Here is an 18,807-nt window from a genome sequence, read left to right as displayed (position 1 = left end):
ATTGCGACTTTTAGGCAGTGGGGATCAGTGCATTAAAACCATATGTTCCACTTACATTGGCAATAGTATTGGAAAAAAAGTACTGGCATTATGAAGGAAGCAATTCAGCCTCATCTTGCAGGAGTAAGAACAATAATTCCAAGTCATTGTAGCTATTTTAATACTGGTCACCCCAACAAAAATGTATTGATGTTTTTTGAAGGTGCAAAGGAACTGATGGATGATTGCAGTGCAGCAGATGTTCGGATGTTTTATATCTTGACTATGTCATGGCATTTAAACAGACATTTATTGAGAGTTATGAGAAAAAGGTAAAATGATAGATGGGTGATTTTTAGAGATATTTTTGAAAAGTGTTTCAGAATAGATGTAACCAGTGTGAAAATAAATAGGATGGCAGGTGAACCATTATTTGCATAAATAATGGGTGCTCCAAAATGACTTCCTTCCCACCGTCCCATAACCTTCCTCCCTCACTGAATTATCCTGTTCTTCCTGCTAAAAGTCCATAGATTGTTTTCAAGTTGTGTGGGATGGGACAAGTCTCGGGGAAAATATTGCAAAGATATGGATGGTGATCTGGCATCTGGAGATTCAATTGCAACTGACAAGTAACACTGAAGATTATAGTCGAACAAGCTTAATTACTCAAAAGTACATCAAGGTTTATAAACACCACAGAAGGTAAAAGATCTGCACCATGCCTTGAAATATTGCATAGATTATCATGTAGAATATAAATAATTAGTGTGTTATTTACCATATGCACAGTGCAGAGGCAAAAACACCATACACATTAGCTAATATGTATCCCCAGCAATACAACAGAGGATCCTGCCATTAACCACAGAACATTACACCACTGAATTAGGCCCTTCAGCACTTCTAACCTTGTGCCCAACTATTATGCTGCTCCTGGACCATAACCCTCCATATTCCTCCCATCCATGTTCCCATCCAAATTTTTCTTCATTATAAAACTGAGCCCAAATTTGACTGACTTTACTGTGTACCAGTTGGTTGCCATGTTGATTTTTCACTGAATGACTTGCTACACTGGCAAAGTCAACAATTATTGCATTCCCTCTTACCTTTGAAGGAAGTAATGAACTTTGCTTTAAACACTCCAGTGCTTCACGTGAAGTTTTCACATGACACAAAAAGGCAGGGGTTTTCACCCAGTAATAATTAAGGAACACAATGGCTCACACATTATCTCCGAGCATATCACTTCCAGTCATCTTCCTTCCAAGGTCTCCAACCTTGTTTCCCAACCCCGCACTGCCCAGTTCTACCTCCTACCCAAGTTCCACCAACCAATTGTTCTGTACACCCATTATTTCCACATGCGTGGGCCCACCAAACTCGCATCTGCCTACCCCAACTCCATTTTGTCCCCCCCGGTCGGGGACCTTCCCTCCTACTTCTGCAATGCTTCTCATGCCCTTACTCACTTCACCAGCTTCCAGATCCCTGAACTCGATCACCTCATCTTCACCTTGGACATCATATCTCTATATACCTTCTCCATCCACTATACCAAAGACTTCAGAGAAGTTTATTATCACCTGCTTGTACAAATACAACCTGATGAAAAGTGTTCTCTGGGTCTTGTTGCACAAACACATCAAGACAAACAATACAAAGACTCTGTGTGTGTGTGTGTGTGTGTGTGTTGTGTGTGTGTGTGTGTGTGTGTGTGTGTGTGTGTGTGTGTGTGTGTGTGTGTGTGTGTGTGTCTGTGTGTGTGTGTCTGTGTGTGTGTGAATATTTATTCATAAATTGTCACGTCTCGATTGGTTGTATGAGCAGTTCATTCAGTCATTGAGCATTTTTAGCCTGGTGGTTCTGCTTTTGATACTCCTCTTTCCTGATGGGAAAAGCTGAAAGATGTTACGTGCAGGGCAGTAGAGGTCTTCAGTGATTTTGTGATCTCTTTTCAAACAATGATCCTGGTAGATCACATTGATTGTTCTTATGACAATAAATTTAATTAATTCAACAGTATTCAATTAGAATCTGAAATAAGTGACCTCTTTAGTGAACCATTTGGGAACTAATAAGACGTACCCAAGAGATGTGAAGAAATTAAAAAATTTAGACTACAGCACGATAAACAGGCCATTTCGGCCCACAAATCCATACCACCCAATTAACCTACACCCTTGGTACGTTTTGAACAGAGGGTGGAAACCAGATCCCCTGGGGAAAGCCCACACAGACATGGGGAGAATGTATTAATCCCTTACAGGATTAATCGCCGGTGCCAAAACAGCATTGCACTAACCGCTACACTAACCATGCCACCCTAATGATTTATCAAGGGAGGTGCTTGATGCCAGGAAATGTCTACCTTGAGTAAATTTTCCTGCAATTGGTCACAAGTTGATTGGCGGAATTAAAATAGCAAACAACCCGAGGTGTTCATTTGATTTTAAAATCAAGATTTTTAATGAAATGTCATCAACCGGAAATGTTATCTATTCTTCCTCTCTCCACGGGTGTTGGCTGGCCCCTTGGCATTTCCAGCATTATGTTTTTACATTAGATTTTCAGCTTCTAAAGGAGCCCTTTTTTTTCCCCCGGGAGGTGAGAAGACTTGCAATAAGGAATGAGAAACAACTAGGGTCAAGGGCAAAAGTTGAACAGTTCCAAATCTTTCCTTGCAAAAGAGTGTGCATCAGATTTAACGTCTCACCAAAAGTGGAACACAAATATGTACCCTACAGCAGTGATTTGCACACAGATATATCCAGACTAACTGAGGGATCCAAAGCAAGCGCATCAATGCACTTTTCGGAAATCCCTGTCACTTCTTGAAGGCCACTTGCCCATCCTAAATCAACCCACTGTGCAAATGGCCATCAGTTCTCAAAACCCAACAAATGCCAAATTTACTCCCCACCCTTTGGAAATTCGGTATTCTTTTTTTTTTGAATATTTTACATAAAGTGAAAAAGAGGAAGAATCATTGATACAAGTTGTCCTAACCCCATCCCTCCTCCTCCCCCCCAAATAAAACCCCATGATAACAAAGGAAAATAGTAAATAGAAAAAAAAGTGAATGAAGGAAAAGAAATAAAGAAAAAAGGAATCCATTTCAGAAAGTCTAATTCTTTCTCTTGCCTGGATCTCGAATATGGGAAAGAACATGGATGTGAAAACTCAAAAACAGAATAAATATCTTAAATATTCAACCCTGCCTTGTGAAAATATGGCTGCCATACCTGCAAAAATATATTAGACTTCCTCAAGTTGCAAGAGGAAAACAACAGGCTATGTCCAGAGGGGAAATCAGACTTCCAGCTCACTGCAATACACTTCCTGGCCACTGCCAATGCAACTTTAAGAAATTCTCATTGGTTCTCGGACAGCCACATTTTGGGTCTTGCATCCACAATATTTCCAAGGAGAAACAAATCTGGACTTTGTGGCAATTGTTTCCCAGTGATCTGGTTGAATAAAGTTCTTAAATTTTCCCAAAACATTTTCACTTTAGAGCGTGACCAGGTGGAATGTAAAAAAGTTCCTGTTTCTTCCACACATCTAAAGCATAGATCCAATATATTTGAATTTAATTTACGCAACTTCTGCAGGGTAAGATTTAGCTGATGTAAAACATTATATTGCACCAGTCTAAATCTTACTTGAATTGCACTAGTCATTCAGTTCTGACACAAGTCAGACCAGTTCTTGTCATCAATACTAATATGCAAGTCTGATACCCATCTCTGTTTTGACTTGTATAACACTTGTTTAGGAGGGTCTGATTGAAGTAAAAAAAATACATTACTGATATAAACTTCTGTGGTCCCCTTTCAAATCGGAATTTCCATTTCACTGCTCTCTGGTAGAATCATGGTCAGCCCTAATGCATCCGAAAAAAAAACAACTTTTTGATTGAAAGTAGCAGAAGATTGTATTATTATGGATATCATATTTATTTCTTTAATTGTTCAAATTACATTAGTTGCCCCTGTAAATAGTAATCTTCCACATATCTGATCCCTTTAAGGAATCATGTACATAGAATTTTATTATCCACTGTTAAAGGAATTGATCTACTTTGAATCAAGGGCATTTTTGGAGTTATTTTTCTTTTTGATCCAATTAAATTGTTCAATTTGTGCCAAATATTCAAAATATGCTTTATGAATGGGGCTTCCTATCCACCCGATATAAATTTAGAGTCCTATTTATATACAAAATCCTCTGCTACACACTGTCCGGCTTTCTCCAGTTCAATGTCCACCCACAAAGGCTTGTCTCTTCCTTCAAAGAGGGAAGTGACAAATTTAATCTGGGCCAAAATTCTGTAATCATTTGGCTGAAGCTCAAACAGAAAAAGGTAGCTGATTTTTTTGACCATGTGAGAAAAGCAGGTTCTATGCATTGTGTCGATATTCGTGGGGGGGGGGGGGGAAAGAGATACCACTGGCCATTGTAAGGTGATATTTATCCCATTCTGCATGATCATCGACAGATGTTGATCCCCTTGCTTTTAGATTTTGTGACAAGAATTTAAAAAAAGCCTTTCAAGAAATAAGTAAACTTATAGCATTGACAGCTCTACAAATTCCCCATTCTCATTATTATTGCTTCTGCAAATTACATTACATTTATAACCCATCATTTTTAAACCTTTTTTTGCAATATAATCCATCTTAAATTATATCTCAAGCACATTTAAAAAAGAGGCAACACTTCTAAAGAAACAAAATCTTGATTTAGTGCTCACTTAGCATGGCCAATCACTTAGGTGAAGCATCAGCATGCTGCTGTGAAATATTAAACAAATTAGCTGCATTGTTAACAATTTTAACATCCAACAAAGGGTTTAAAAGATATTTATAACCAAGCATGTGGTGGAAATTAGAAGAGTACACATTTGGGTCAGATTCCAAGATGGAGTCAATTTGGACTCTTCAAGTCACACTTTTGGGCAGCAAGTTTCTCTATCAGTGGTTCCCCACCTTTCTTCACCTTGAATATTCCTTAGGCGGCTGCAGGCCACCTATAACAAACCCATGGACCACTGGATGTTTGTGGGACACAGGTGGAGAAATACTGTTCTGTATCTTTTGATGATCTCCATCATACGGTGACCCATCTGTTCGACTTCCATCTTAACTCAGCACGTTTCATTCCCTCGGCAATCTCGGTTCCTTGCAAAAAGGATGCGATTCTAATCTGGCATCAGGTTCAACGTGTCATCAAAGGTGGAACGCAAATATGAATATATGGACCCTGCAGCAGTCATTTGCACACAGAAATATCCGCCAATTCATGCCAACTTTATCAAACCGTTTGTAACCTTACACTAATGTGAGTATAATACTGTCAGGTCGTGGTCGCAATCAAATTATTTCTTAAGCTATTATCTTCTCCTTTGCAAAGGAAAACAATTTTAAATATTCATTGGTTGACGAAGAAAACCACAGATAAGCAGGCACCATTGGATAAATATAGTGCAAGTTCAATTATAATTGCTGTTTAAAAAAAACATTCACATGCAGTATTTGACAGTCATAACACTAAGCTTATCTGAGCTATTTTACACACTTACTTGCTGTCATTATAACAAATTTATTCCAATGATACCAAACTAAATTGTGTGCTAATAGGCTCCAGTGGGAGCTCTACTTCCTATGAATAACTTACTTCAGTGTCAGCTAGCTTAATAGCTGCAAATCCAACTGCAATATGCAATCAGTCAAAATATGCTGGTGGCACTCAAGAAGAGGTACGGCAATATAGTTGGTGCACTGTCATCCAACAGCACAATTAACTAAAAGCACTGGACTCTATTTAGTTTACTTCTGTCTGTGTATCCAGTGGTGGATTAACTATAACCCAAGCCCCTAGATTGAGCTTTAGTAAGGCCTCCCTGACCTTGCCCCTGCCCCACCATTCATTGAATAGAATTTGACTTTAAATAACATATTAGGGGTCTCCAAAGTGGTCAATATCGACTCCTGGGGGTCAACGAGATGATCTAAAGGGTCAAGAAAATGCCATAGTCAAAAATGGGGTTGATGAACATCAGGGGGTGGTTCGATTGAATTTTTGGGGTCGAAAGAATTATAAAGCCCGAGGTTTCTGGCAGTCAGAGATCTCCGCTCCTGCCAGGAGCCCAACATCCCTGGTCTTGCAGGCACCCCCCACTCAGCCTACTGGACAATCTACCATTCTGTGTATCAGGTTTATAGCTATTAGCATGGTGGAATGAGAAATCTTCTTGACTTGACTAGCAGAATGGTTGAAAGTAGTGGGGGTGTACATGCAGTGGGAGTGCAGTATAACTAGAATGCGATCAAATTCCTCTAATCTAATCTGCAGACGTTTCAGGGCTGTGTGGTGGGATGGGTGGGTGGCTGAAGGAAAGCTTGCTCCTAATCGACGTGCAGGTTGAATGGAAGTTGGGTATCACTATGGCTCTAGAAACTGCAATCTTTCCACTGTCCAACCTGCCAGTGAGAACAGCTGTTAAATAACTGCGCATTGGCTCTACTTCCATCTAAAGGTATGTTACATTTAGAATGTAACATAAATGAAATTATTTGACTTTTGTCCACTGTAAGGAAGACAGAGTCGCCACTTTGTCCAGCGCCCCTCACAGAAACCTCCAGCACCTGGTATTCCTTGGCGGTCTCCCAGGCCTGAGCCTGCTTAGCTTCCGAGATAAGACAATCTCAGGTCTATTAGGTGCTTCTACAGCAGTGGTTCTCAGCCTTTTTCTTTCCACTCACATCCCACTTTAAGTAATCCCTATGCCATTGGTGTTCTGTGATTAGTAAGGGATTGCTTAAGGTGGGATGTGAGTGGGAAGGGAAGGTTGAGAATCACTACTCCAGACCCAATTGTGACTGAAATATTTTGCTTGAGAAAAATTGTCATTGGCCCATTTCCTTTGGAGTTCTGAAATCGTCTACATAACGAGTCAATGAGGGACGACTAAAACAGTGGTTTTCAAACTTTTTTCTGCCCATATACCATCTTAAGCAACCCCTTACTAATCAGTTTACCTATGGCAAAGGGAATATTAAAGTGGTATACGAGTGGAAAGAAAAAGATTGCGAACCACTGGTCTACAGGGTAATTTATGCTGGGGTCAATCTACCTGCGCACTAACAAGAATGCATTCATGTACCATCTGCCAACCTGTACTGTCTCCCTGCTCTTATTGTTATATTCCAGCATCTACCCATTTTTTTGTTAACACTAAACTGCCGAGTTCCTCCAACATTTTGTGTGTTGCTATGAGAACATGCCACAATGTTCATTGAAGTCCAGATTTGAACACCAACTATTTAATGGTAATATGAATGCAATTTCTGATAACACCGTGCTACAAAATTATTCACACCAGGAACTGCATCGAGTCTACTGCATTCTATGTCGGGATTTAAAAACCCTGCCGATCAGACATTGTGCAGTCACAATTAAATTCAAATTCTACTCCTGGGGAATGACTGGATAAAAATTAAAGGAGAAAAATCTTCATCCTAATGTTACACAACCAGCTCAGGAGGAATTATTATTTCTGACACCAATATGTGAAGAAATCCCAAATATATGGGACCAGGTCGAGGTTCACGTGGAACCAACACTTGTGAACCCTTTGAAGTTCAGCATAATGCCCTGCAACATGGAATCAGGAAGAGTCAGGAACCACCACATCTCCCATTCCTAAAGAAGAACGAGGCGGAGGCTTGCTCAAATATTTGAGATCCAAAGTGGGCAAGACAGGGTTAACTTTGAGAAGTTTTCACCAGTGGACGATATGGTCATTTTAATCGAGTTTTGCAGAATTTTTTTACCCCCACATGGAGGAAGGTGATTATCTGGGATTCTTTCCATTGGAGGGATGTGGAGTTGAACTCATCATGAGTATTTAAGGTGGAGATGGATTATTTTTTGAAAGTTTGGGGGAAATTGAATGTGGAGGAGTGAATCCACCAAGCTGGGGAAGTTTTGAGGAGCAGAATGGCAGACACCTGCTCCTACTTTCTAGTGCCCTTGCACTGAACACACCACAGAATGCAGGAGTTGTTCCCAATTGATGCACCTCTCTGCTCTTCTTCCCTTGGTAGCCTCATGGGATCAAGAATGACCTGCTTAAGTTTAATGGAATCACAGAACTCTTCCCCAATTACTTGCACTACATAAATCCATTAAATATCTTTTATGAAATTATTGATATCAGAGCAGTGAAAATGCCTTTGACATCTGCAAACTGTCAGCATTTGTTGGGATGGTTTTGGGCAGGGGGACAGAGGCTGCAGTTTCTAGCACCAGAGATCTGATCACTGCCCACATAAGCTGTAGAATGAAGTCCTTGGGGACATTAAGCCCTGCCAACACAGCAGCTGGGAACAAAGGACATCATGGAGATAAAGTAATGTATAATGCAACAGGGGTTATGATGTACCATGAACCATGCACAATTAAAATTCTGCTGCTCTCAGACTCGCAAACGTGGTCAATTAAGTACTCAAAAGGAGCTTGTGGACCTGCGCTTGGCTCCAAACTTTCCAGCAGTCATGTGATCACTTACTTTTATATTCCAAGTGATATCCAGCTGCTACCACACTGATATCCGAATGGAAGTGCAGGTAGAGTTGATTGGAGGTGCTGTTCAACAGTGCGGGGATGGTAGTACCTATAAAAAAATAAAGCATTTCCCCTTTTCAGTCCATCTGGTTTGCAAAGAATGAAGCATCAGCCCTGCACACGCAACGTGGTTCAGATTATCTGCAATCACAGTCGGTCTCCGTTACTCAGGTATTCCTCGTCTTATTTCAGCTTTCAGAAAGGATGACAAACAGCAGAGACGTTTTCAATTTGAAATCATCTCCCTTATTTGCAATTCCATTTCACGTTTAAAACTGATCTGGCAAGTGTCTCAGAAATCACAGTTGTATTTAGACAGCAACCTTCCGTCATGATTGGATGCTCCATGAGGGTGGATGTGCCACACTTGCCCTTCCAAAACTGATGAGCTCATTGAACTGGTTGTGAAGCAGAATCCAGAAGCAGACCACCACAATGCTGTTTCCATCATCCTCCGTAATTTTATTATGTTAATTGCAGGCCAATTCCTCTTCCCATTGAAAAAGAATGAAATGCTCATCCAGCCTACATAGCTTCCTATCTCATATTAAAAGCACCATATTATGGCAACCACTAACAGGGGAAGAGGCCACATCAACCAGATGTCCAAAAAGTACCCCAGCAACCCACCCTGACTCACACATCACTTTTCCTCCTTGTCAGAGAGTGTAAGGCAGTAGGGGAAGGCAAGGATTTGGAAATGGCCCTTCAACATTGAGGCTTCAGGCCTGGAAGTAACTGGCCACACCTGTTCCCTATCATCCAGTGATATTGCAGACAGCACAGCATTGAGGCTTGAGGCCTAGAAGTAACTGGCCACACCTTTTCCCTATCATCCAGAGATATTGCAGACAGCACAGCATTGAGGCTTGAGGCCTAGAAGTAACTGGCCACACCTTTTCCCTATCATCCAGAGATATTGCAGACAGCACAGTATTGATGCTTCAGGCCTGGAAGTAACTGGCCACACCTGTTCCCTATCATCCAGGGATATTGCAGACAGCACAGCAATGAGGCTTGAGGCCTGGAAGTAACTGGCCACACCTGTTCCCTATCATCCAGTCATAGAGCAGAAGACACTGATTCACGTGGTTTTGGAGTTAACAATGCATGAGAGATCAACATGGAGGCAATATGTCAAATGCTCTGACCTTCAGTGTTCTAATTGATATCTGTAATCAAGCACTGGGCCTTCAGCCTAAGGATATACAGAGTGATAACCCTGGCTCCCACTCAGAGGAGGGCATCACTCATTCTGACAGTGCATCATCATTGGGATCAGACCAACCACAACCAACTCAAATCATCGCGAGTTTTTTTTTACAGCTTCAGTTTTAGTGGGTGACACCAGACCAGTCATGGGTTGTGGATGATCCAAAGGTTGAGGTCTCCTTCATGCTCATGGACCTGTCGCAGGGAGGAGGACCTCCGCAGGCTCATTTTTGATGAATTGGTCAGAGGTGAATTTGGGAATGTGATGACTATAAAATTAGGAGAGGAGGTAAACCAGCCTCTAACACCATTGATTTTGGGACCTGTTGTTGTCATTTACTGATATCTATTTGCCTTCCATCAATTAATTGGGCGATTGACCACAGATTAGGATCCGGGAAGTATTTTTGGTATAAGATGTCCCGATAGCAGTTAATTCACAGAAAGAGAAAAGTACAGTAGTTGCCCATCCTTTAATAATAATGCAGATAAAATTTGCTTTCATTCTCTCACCTGAGAAGCTCCCAAGTCTTGGTGCGGTTGTATCAGCTCCATCATATATTTCTAACGAGTCCCAGTTGTGTTCTGTGGCAAAGCTTATCACTTGAATCTATTCAACAAAATCAGTATTCAATTGCAGTAAAATTCACAGTCTGATAAGATCACCACACTTGAATCTTATTCACAAACTTTAATTAAAAAAATAATGATAATCATTATAAATATGTGTAAAGTGTGAGAACCAAACCATTACTTCAATTGTGACAGCTTCTTGGCCAAGTTAACATTGCTTTGATCCCAATAGTGCATCGATCGGCTAATCTGCTCCAAGTCACGAGCCCAAGACATAGCATGGCCCTCGTACTATCTGAACCCAATGACGGAAATTTTGCTGCTCAGCGCACAATACAACTGAAGAGTGTTGCTCGTGCCAAATTTCATCAAAATTCTCTCTCTTGGCCTAACCATAATGATGGCATTAACTGATGCAATGGCAATCAAAACAAGGGATACACATCAATGAGATGCTGGAGATTCTCAGCTGGCCAGGCAGCATCCACGGGCACAAAAGGTCAGCCAACGTTTCGGGGTCCTGACCCAAAATATTGACTGTCCATTTCTCTCCACATGTGCTGCCTGACCCGTTGAGTCCTTCCAGCTTCTCATAATTTCATCAAGATCCCAGCATCTGCAGTTCTCATTTCACCTGGGACTAGATTAGCTGCTGGGTTGAGGTGGCTCAAAGAGGGGTGTGAACAGAGACAAAAGGCGTACTTTCTACATACAAACAACTTGCCTGTAGACCTGCTCCCTCAGTTACCGTGATTTTCCACACACAGTTCAAGCTGTTACCATACGGCTCTGGATAACCCGGTGAGAGGACAGTGCCTCGGCGTTCAATCAGGTTTCCTTGGCAGGGGACTGGAGGAAAAAGGAAAAGAAAATTCTTGCCGTGACACTTCGCAAATGAGGAACTGGTATGCAGGTGTTCTCCGTTTTACAAAAGCTGAGACTAAAAATTTACGCTGTTCCACTGAACGGTTTCAGGTTCCACACCAAAGGTTAATGGAGCTGCAGCTCACTTCACAGAGCTCATAAATAGACCCATCTTCCATTTGAAGTTCAAGACCATGTTTATTATCATCTGACTGCACACAACCAGACAAAACAACGTTTCTCGGACCACGCTGCGTGCACAATACACAGCATAGAGCAATCACAGATATACATAAAAATATCATTAAAAATTCACATGCACCATATGTTTGTATATAGATGTGTTTGATACACACACTCGTACTTTGTATAACAGTTTTAAACAGTGCGGATTTTGAGATAGCGTGGTTTATAATTTTAATATAGTAATAACCATAAATAGTTACATTTTATTAATATTATGTGATCAACAATGACGCAATAATTTAACACATCACCAACGATCCTTGCTGCTTGGCTGCATTCATTCAACTTCATTATTCCTTAACTATATTTACTATCACTCTGGGCTCTGAATGGGAAGCCCATGGCTGCTCAGTAATATTTTCTTTTCTTTTTAAATTTTTTTTAATTGAGTTTAATAAAAACCCTTTACACAAGTTAAAATAATGATCACAGAAATCATACCAGAAACATATCGCATATCAATTGTAAATTAAAAGCATTACCATAATTAATGCATAATTTATTTTGTTCAGGACATCAGGTTCTATGATTATAATATTTAAACAATTAAATCATAACTCTTACTATTTACCTCAAATAATAATGAACGCAAGAACCATCCCAAAAAGCTTTGTTAAAGGTTCCAAACTAAGATTGAAAAGCAGAGATGCCGAGTTCCCCTGTAAAGCCTAAAACATTTTGATTGTTTCTTTATGCATGTGATCTTTTGTTGTTTATTTCCAACCCTGAGATTCCTTTACCAACCATATTATTGCTGTTTGCTCAATTTTGTCATGTTTTGGGCATAAAATACATTTTCAGAAGAGTGAATTACGACCTATTAAAGCAGTGGTTCTCACCCTTTTTCTTTTCACTCACATCCCACTTTAAGTCATCCCTAGGCCGTCGGTACTCTGTGGTTAGTAAGGGATGACTTAAGGTGGGATGTGGGGGAAAGAAAACAGTTGAAAACCACTGTTTTAATCGTACCTCATTGACTCGTTATGTGCACGGTTTCAGAACTCTAAAGGAAATGGGCCAATGACAATTTATGTCAAGCAAAATATTTTAAGAACAATTGGGTCTAGAGCAGTGATTCTCAACCTTCCCTTCCCACTCGCATCCCACCTCAAGTCTCAAATATTTGCAATTTACAATTACAAAGAGTTGTAAGAATTTATTAAAATAATTTTTTTAGCATTGATCGAGCAGACTAAAGAATCCTTGTCAGGATGGACACCCGTGTGTGTGACAACGATTGGACATAGTAATGCAATTAGAATTAACATTTTAACTCCGTTTTGTTTATGTTCCAATCTTCACCAACTTTCAATCCTAAAACTTATTTTGACTCATTAGATTCAATTATTTTTGCGTATCTATGACAAGGCAAACAGCCCCGTACAAAGAACCAAAAGGAATGGGGGCTGGTCTCTTCCAAACTTTAGATATTATTATTGGGCAGTTAGTACACCAAATTTATTACTGTTATAACATTTTGATACTTTAGATGATCATTCAGCTTGGGTAGAAATGGAATTGATTTTATTCTAAAAGCCGAGCTACATTGGTAATTTTAGGTTCTTTTCATTTTCAAAACTGACAGATAATCAAATAATGAGACATAGGTTAAGGATATGGGCACAATTTAGAAAATTGTGCTTTTCTTAATATTTCTCTATCCAGCCCTATTATTAAGAATAATCTTTTTCTACCTTCTATGTTGGATGCAGGTTCTGGGTAGTGGGTCAGATTGGGTATAAAAGTTTTAGAGATTTGTATATTTGAGGCAATTTGCTTCATTTCAACAATTAACAGTTAAATTTAATCTTCCTAATAGTCATTTTTTTTAAAGAGATTTACAAATCAGACATTTTGCTCAGTCTCAACTTCCTAATTTTCCCTGAGTTCCCTAACCCAAATATTTACCTTTTGATATAAAGTTTCACCATGGTGAATTGATAGCTGCCATTCATGATAACCTACTGGATTTAAAAATGGGTTCAGGAAATGCTATCAGGAATGAATGGGAAAGAGATTTGAACATATTAATTTCAGATGAAGATTGGGATACTATACATGACCTAATTAACAACTCCTCATTTTATGCACAACATTGCCTTTTGCAATTGAAAGTGGTATATAGATTCCACTATCCCGTTTTCATTCTGATGTGGATCCATTGCGTGACAGATGGAGAATTTACAAGGCATCACTGATCCATGTGTTTTGGGATTGTCCAAAACTGAAAGATTTTTGGAAACGATTTTTCCAAATGGTATCAGAGATACTCAGGATCTAACTAGATCCTTGTCCTTGTATTGCTTGGTTTGGTTATTTGCAACAGGAACATATTTCCTTAAATCTAATTCAAAGAAGAATTGTAGCCTTTACATCATTGCTAGCCAGGTGAGCAATTTTGATGAAGTGGAAAGATAGTTTATCATCTACAAGAGTTTTGCTGGAGTTTGGAGAAAATTAGATATATTAAAGAAACTATGATTGAATTTGACAAAATATAGGGCCCACACATGGACTACTATCATAACTAGATGACATGGGCTCGAGTGCTCTGGGAAACACTTGCTCGTTGTGCGGAGACTGAAACTCGATTCTCTGTTTACTTTTTACTGATGATTATGTTTAGTTGGAGGAGTAGGACTAGTATTGGGGCTAGTATGAGGGGGGTCTTTCTTTTTTTTTCTTTTTCTTTTTTCTTTGTTTTTTTAATTTCTGGGTTTTTTCTTTACATTTAATGATCACTTTATTTATTTTATTTTACCAGGAATTTATTTCAATAATAGAATATGAACCAAAGTTTTTCCAAATGAATTTCTACGATATATTGATTATTGCATGAAATGTAATGTATAATTTTCTTATGATTCATGTTCTGTATTTTATTTATTAAGATTTACGATTATTGTTTGTTCAATATATGGCATGTAATATTTCTCTTCCAAACCAATAAAAATATATTAAAAAGAAAGAAAAAAATTATACAAATAATACATGTAAAATTCCCTCATCCAAGATATTTTATGCTTCTCTGATGTGATCATGCTGTTCTGTGGTTAAACACACCCCGCCCCCACCCCCCACTTTATGTAATATTTTAAATGTGTTGTATAAAAGTGCACCCTTCCAAGCAATAAAAGCGGTAAAGGAAATATGGTGACGGTGTGACACCATAACTGGAAATTAATAAAGCAACATGAAGATGGTGCATCATTTACCAAACTCACACAAAACAAAGGCATGAATGAATCATTTGTTTGAACTCTAATCAAGAATAAAGAAACAAAATTAAGGAACATGGAATGGCAACAGCGTTGGCTATGACTAAAGTGATTGTTAGACATGGGAGTCCTGCAGTGGAAAATATGGAGCACCTTTTAATGATCTGGATTGAATATTGCAACCAGGAAAGAATTCCATTAAGTCAAATGACGATTCAAGCTCAAGCAACAAGCATCTATTAGACATTAAAAGAAAAGAAAGAAAATGGAAATGAAAGGGAAAGTTTTCCAGCAAGTTGTGGTTGGTTTTACAACTTCAAAAAACTGCGTGGGGCTCCATAATGTTCGAATCAGTGGCGAGTCTGCGAGTGTTGATCATGATGCAGCTTTCCAACTGAATTAAAAGAAGTGATTGACCAAGGAGGCTCCAAAGATGAGCACATTTTTAATGTTCTTCAATAAAGATCTTTGTAATTTTTCAGTTTTCTATATCCCTTTAAAATATTTTATGTAATTTTGCATAAGAGTTCTAAGTAAAATAATAAATAATTATAGGATTGGAATGTATTACATGAAACTACATTGCAATATTATTTTGAACAGAATGGTTTTCATAACATTGAAATTGCTTGGAATGTATTAGCAAGGTATATTGGTGTGTGTGTGTGTGTGTGTGTGTGTGTGTGTGTGTGTGTGTGTGTGTGTGTGTGTGTGTGTGTGTGTGTGTGTGTGTGTGTGTGCGTGTAGATACATAAACACACACCTATCTAAATATTTATTTATTAATTTAAGGGCGTCATTCATTCATCAAACTCAGTCTGCGGGAAGAAGTTATTTCTCAGCTTGACAGTCCGCAGTCCTGATTTTGATATTCATGTAGCTCAAACATCAGATTGATATTCTTTTTTTCTTTGGCTTGGCTTCGCGGATGAAGATTTATGGAGGGGGTAAAAGTCCACGTCAGCTGCAGGCTCGATTGTGGCTGACAAGTCCGATGCGGGACAGGCAGACACGGTTGCAGCGGTTGCAGGGGAAAATTGGTTGGTTGGGGTTGGGTGTTGGGTTTTTCCTCCTTTGTCTTTTGTCAGTGAGGTGGGCTCTGCGGTCTTCTTCAAAGGAGGTTCCTGCCCGCCGAACTGTGAGGCACCAAGATGCACGGTTTGAGGCGATATCAGCCCACTGGCGGTGGTCAATGTGGCAGGCACCAAGATATTTCTTTAGGCAGTCCTTGTACCTCTTCTTTGGTGCATATTTGATTGATATGCAGCATATGGGCTGCAGAGAGCAGCAGTCTGGCAGAGGGTACCAGAGTGGGAGAATATACCCCCCCCCCACCCCCCCTTCATCCTGAGTAGAAGTCTGAGAGAGGTCCCTGAAGAAGAGAAGACCACAAAAGTAAGGACCTTGGGGGCTGAAGAACTCACACCAGGTCATTGGTTTGTGGGAACTAAGGATTGTGACCAGGTTCTGTGAGGCTGTCAATGAACAGCAGGGTTCCCCAAATGGCCTCAGGCATCCTGATTGTATCAGTTCTGAAACCAGTGCCGAGCAGTTTGATTCGGTCGCCTGGAGCTCAAGTTCCCTGCTTGAACGGACAGGAGGTTGTGAGGCTACAATGATTACGGAGTGGCATCGGTGATGGTGGTGGCATCTGCGGAAACTCAATGTCTCTGAGGGGACTCTCTTTTGCTTCTCATTCCCTGGTTGGTGAAGGACGTGGACCAGTGGCATTTCTGTGTCTCTTTATGGGCATACAAAGGTCAACAAACTTTGTTTAACAACTAAGTCTTTTTCTAAAGATATGGGGCCCATTTATGGACCAATACCACAATCTAAACATTGAGGGTTGTTATCAGCTTCAATGCTGTGCTGTCTATTTCCAGGTGGTCATCACTGGATACCCTTGTTAGTTCCTTTTTTTCCATCCTTGTATAATGGTCAGGGTTTTGAATTAATGGGGGTGTTTTTAATTTCTTTTTTTGTAATTTCTATTTCAATATGTGGTGTATTCCTGGTTCCGTCCCATTCTGGGTCCCTCCCTCTTTTGACCTTATTCAAAGCCTCTAACTCTTTGACGCTTCCCCAAAAAGCCAGGGTCACGGCACAGAATGAGGTCCCTGCCAATCATGAATAAAAGCCTATAGATCAGTGACCTAGTCTCAGCCTCTCGAGTTATTTACTGCGCGTCACAATATATAATTGCATTGATTAATTTTTGCATTATTGCAAACTTCAATAGAAATATTTTAAAAAGAAAGGAAGTCTGCAGACGCTGTGTATTAAACAAATTTTGTGTATTATGTACCTGACAATAAAGGAATCAGAAATGCCATTCAAAGACAGCTGACAACTTCTCAACCTGTCCCTCCTGGCACAAATCCATGACTAAATGTGCAATTGGTGCAGAGTTCTCAGTGTTTTCATGTCTTCATAATAATGGAGCAAGAACATGTGTACATGACAGGCATCACCCATTCAGTTCAGACCCTGCTTCTGCTCCAAAGGGAAGTAGAGGCTGGCTACCATGTCAGCCTGAGGGAGCTGATGTTCTTTCTTTCAGTTCAAATTACCTCTGGATGGTGGATTTAAAATTCAAATGGCTCTTCTCCGAAGATGATTTGCCATTTGAATATTGTGTGAGAGGACCCAGTGGGACAGAATGGTGGCACTATGGGTCACCCAGCTCAGTGACCGAGACAAGTTAGATTCTTACCTCTGCTAGTCTGTGCAGAGTTTGTATATTCTTCCCCCGTGCTCTAGCTTCCTCTCACAACTCAAGAATGTAGTGGATACTGAGTTAATTTTGACATGATAATTGCGAAGGTAGCGCTCAGGAGGCTTCTGGATAGATGCACAAATATGCAGCGGACAGGGGGATATGGATCATACTCAAGCCTCAGAATTTTAGTCAATTTGCAATCATATTCAGTGGAGACACCTGAAGCTGAAGCCCCTTGTGTCTCTGCTTTAGTACCCGTGTCCATGCTTCACCACTGCATCCTCTATGTTAATTGGTTACTGGTGCAGGTGGCTGGCAGGAGTATCAGAGGGTGTTGATGGTCTGTGTGATAGAGAAATGAGTGAGATCAGACATCGGCTTGGTGTGCAGCAAGGAAATACGCGATAAATGACCGACAGAAGTGAGTTGGAGAAACTCAGCAGGTCACGCAGCATCCGTGGGAGGTAAAATGTTTAAAAACATGACTTTTCCCTCATTAATGAGGGACATTTTCCTCTGAAGTAAAGATTGAACCTATTCCTCTCCACTAGGTGTGGAGGAAGAGTCAGGGAAATGGGTCACAGAGTCATGGCTGAAAGATTACACAAGACAATGCAGAATTAGAAAGGGCTGAGATTATCACCAACCAAAGAACATTGTGCCAGAGATTAAAAAGGCCAAATTTATGTGATAAATGACCACACTCGTGAGGTCCACTCCAGATAGTTCACATCAAGGCCAAGGGATTAATAGGATAGATTCTGCTGAGGGCTAACCAGCGACTTACTGCATCCGGTGCTCCCTTTGTGGCGTTCTCTACATCGGAGAGACCAGTCGCACATTGGGAGATAGTTTCGCTCAGCGCCTCCTCTCCATCCACCACCACAGCGACCTCCCAGTAGCCGACCATTTCAATTCTGAGTCACACTCCCAGACTAGTCTGTCTGTCCATGGACTTTTGCACTATCCTGCCATGACCACCCACGGATCGGAGGAACAAGATCTGATTTTCCGTCTGTGCACTTTCCAGCTGGATGACCTTAACCTTGGTTTCTCTGCCTTCTGCTAGAAGTGCTCACCTTCCCTTTTCCCCTCCCTCTTTCCTGTCTTTCCAGTTCTCCCTTCCCTTCCCCCTTACTCACCCAGCCATCCCTCTTCCCCATCATTGCTGCTGCCCTGTCCTTCCTCTCTCCATCTATCATCTCCTGCCTTTGCCACCCCCCCCCCCCAACCTTTTTGTTTGGACGCCTGCCGACTTTCTCTCATACCTTCAACAAGGACTCAGGCCCAAAATGTCGGTTCTGGATCTTTACCACATAAAGGACACTGTTTGACCTGCTGAGCTTCTCCAGCTTTTTGTTA

General features: G+C 40.5%; 1 protein-coding gene across 1 annotated transcript in view; it reads right to left on the bottom strand.

Annotated features, from left to right (window-relative positions):
- Window positions 1-18,807, bottom strand: part of LOC138736174 (CUB and sushi domain-containing protein 1-like) — a 2,349,200-nt gene that overhangs the window by 445,889 nt on the left and 1,884,504 nt on the right. The window contains exons 36-38 of the mRNA XM_069885244.1: window positions 11,123-11,247; window positions 10,339-10,435; window positions 8,558-8,662 (exon numbers count right to left, since the gene is read on the bottom strand). Of these exons, the coding sequence (XP_069741345.1) occupies window positions 8,558-8,662; window positions 10,339-10,435; window positions 11,123-11,247 (327 nt within the window). The remainder of the gene's footprint in view (window positions 1-8,557; window positions 8,663-10,338; window positions 10,436-11,122; window positions 11,248-18,807) is intronic.

This window comes from Narcine bancroftii, chromosome 6 (assembly GCF_036971445.1).
Source record: "Narcine bancroftii isolate sNarBan1 chromosome 6, sNarBan1.hap1, whole genome shotgun sequence".
NCBI classification, from domain to species: Eukaryota; Metazoa; Chordata; class Chondrichthyes; order Torpediniformes; family Narcinidae; genus Narcine; species Narcine bancroftii.
The sequence above is the reverse complement of the archived record's forward strand: the minus strand, read 5'-3'. Positions and strand labels throughout refer to the sequence as shown.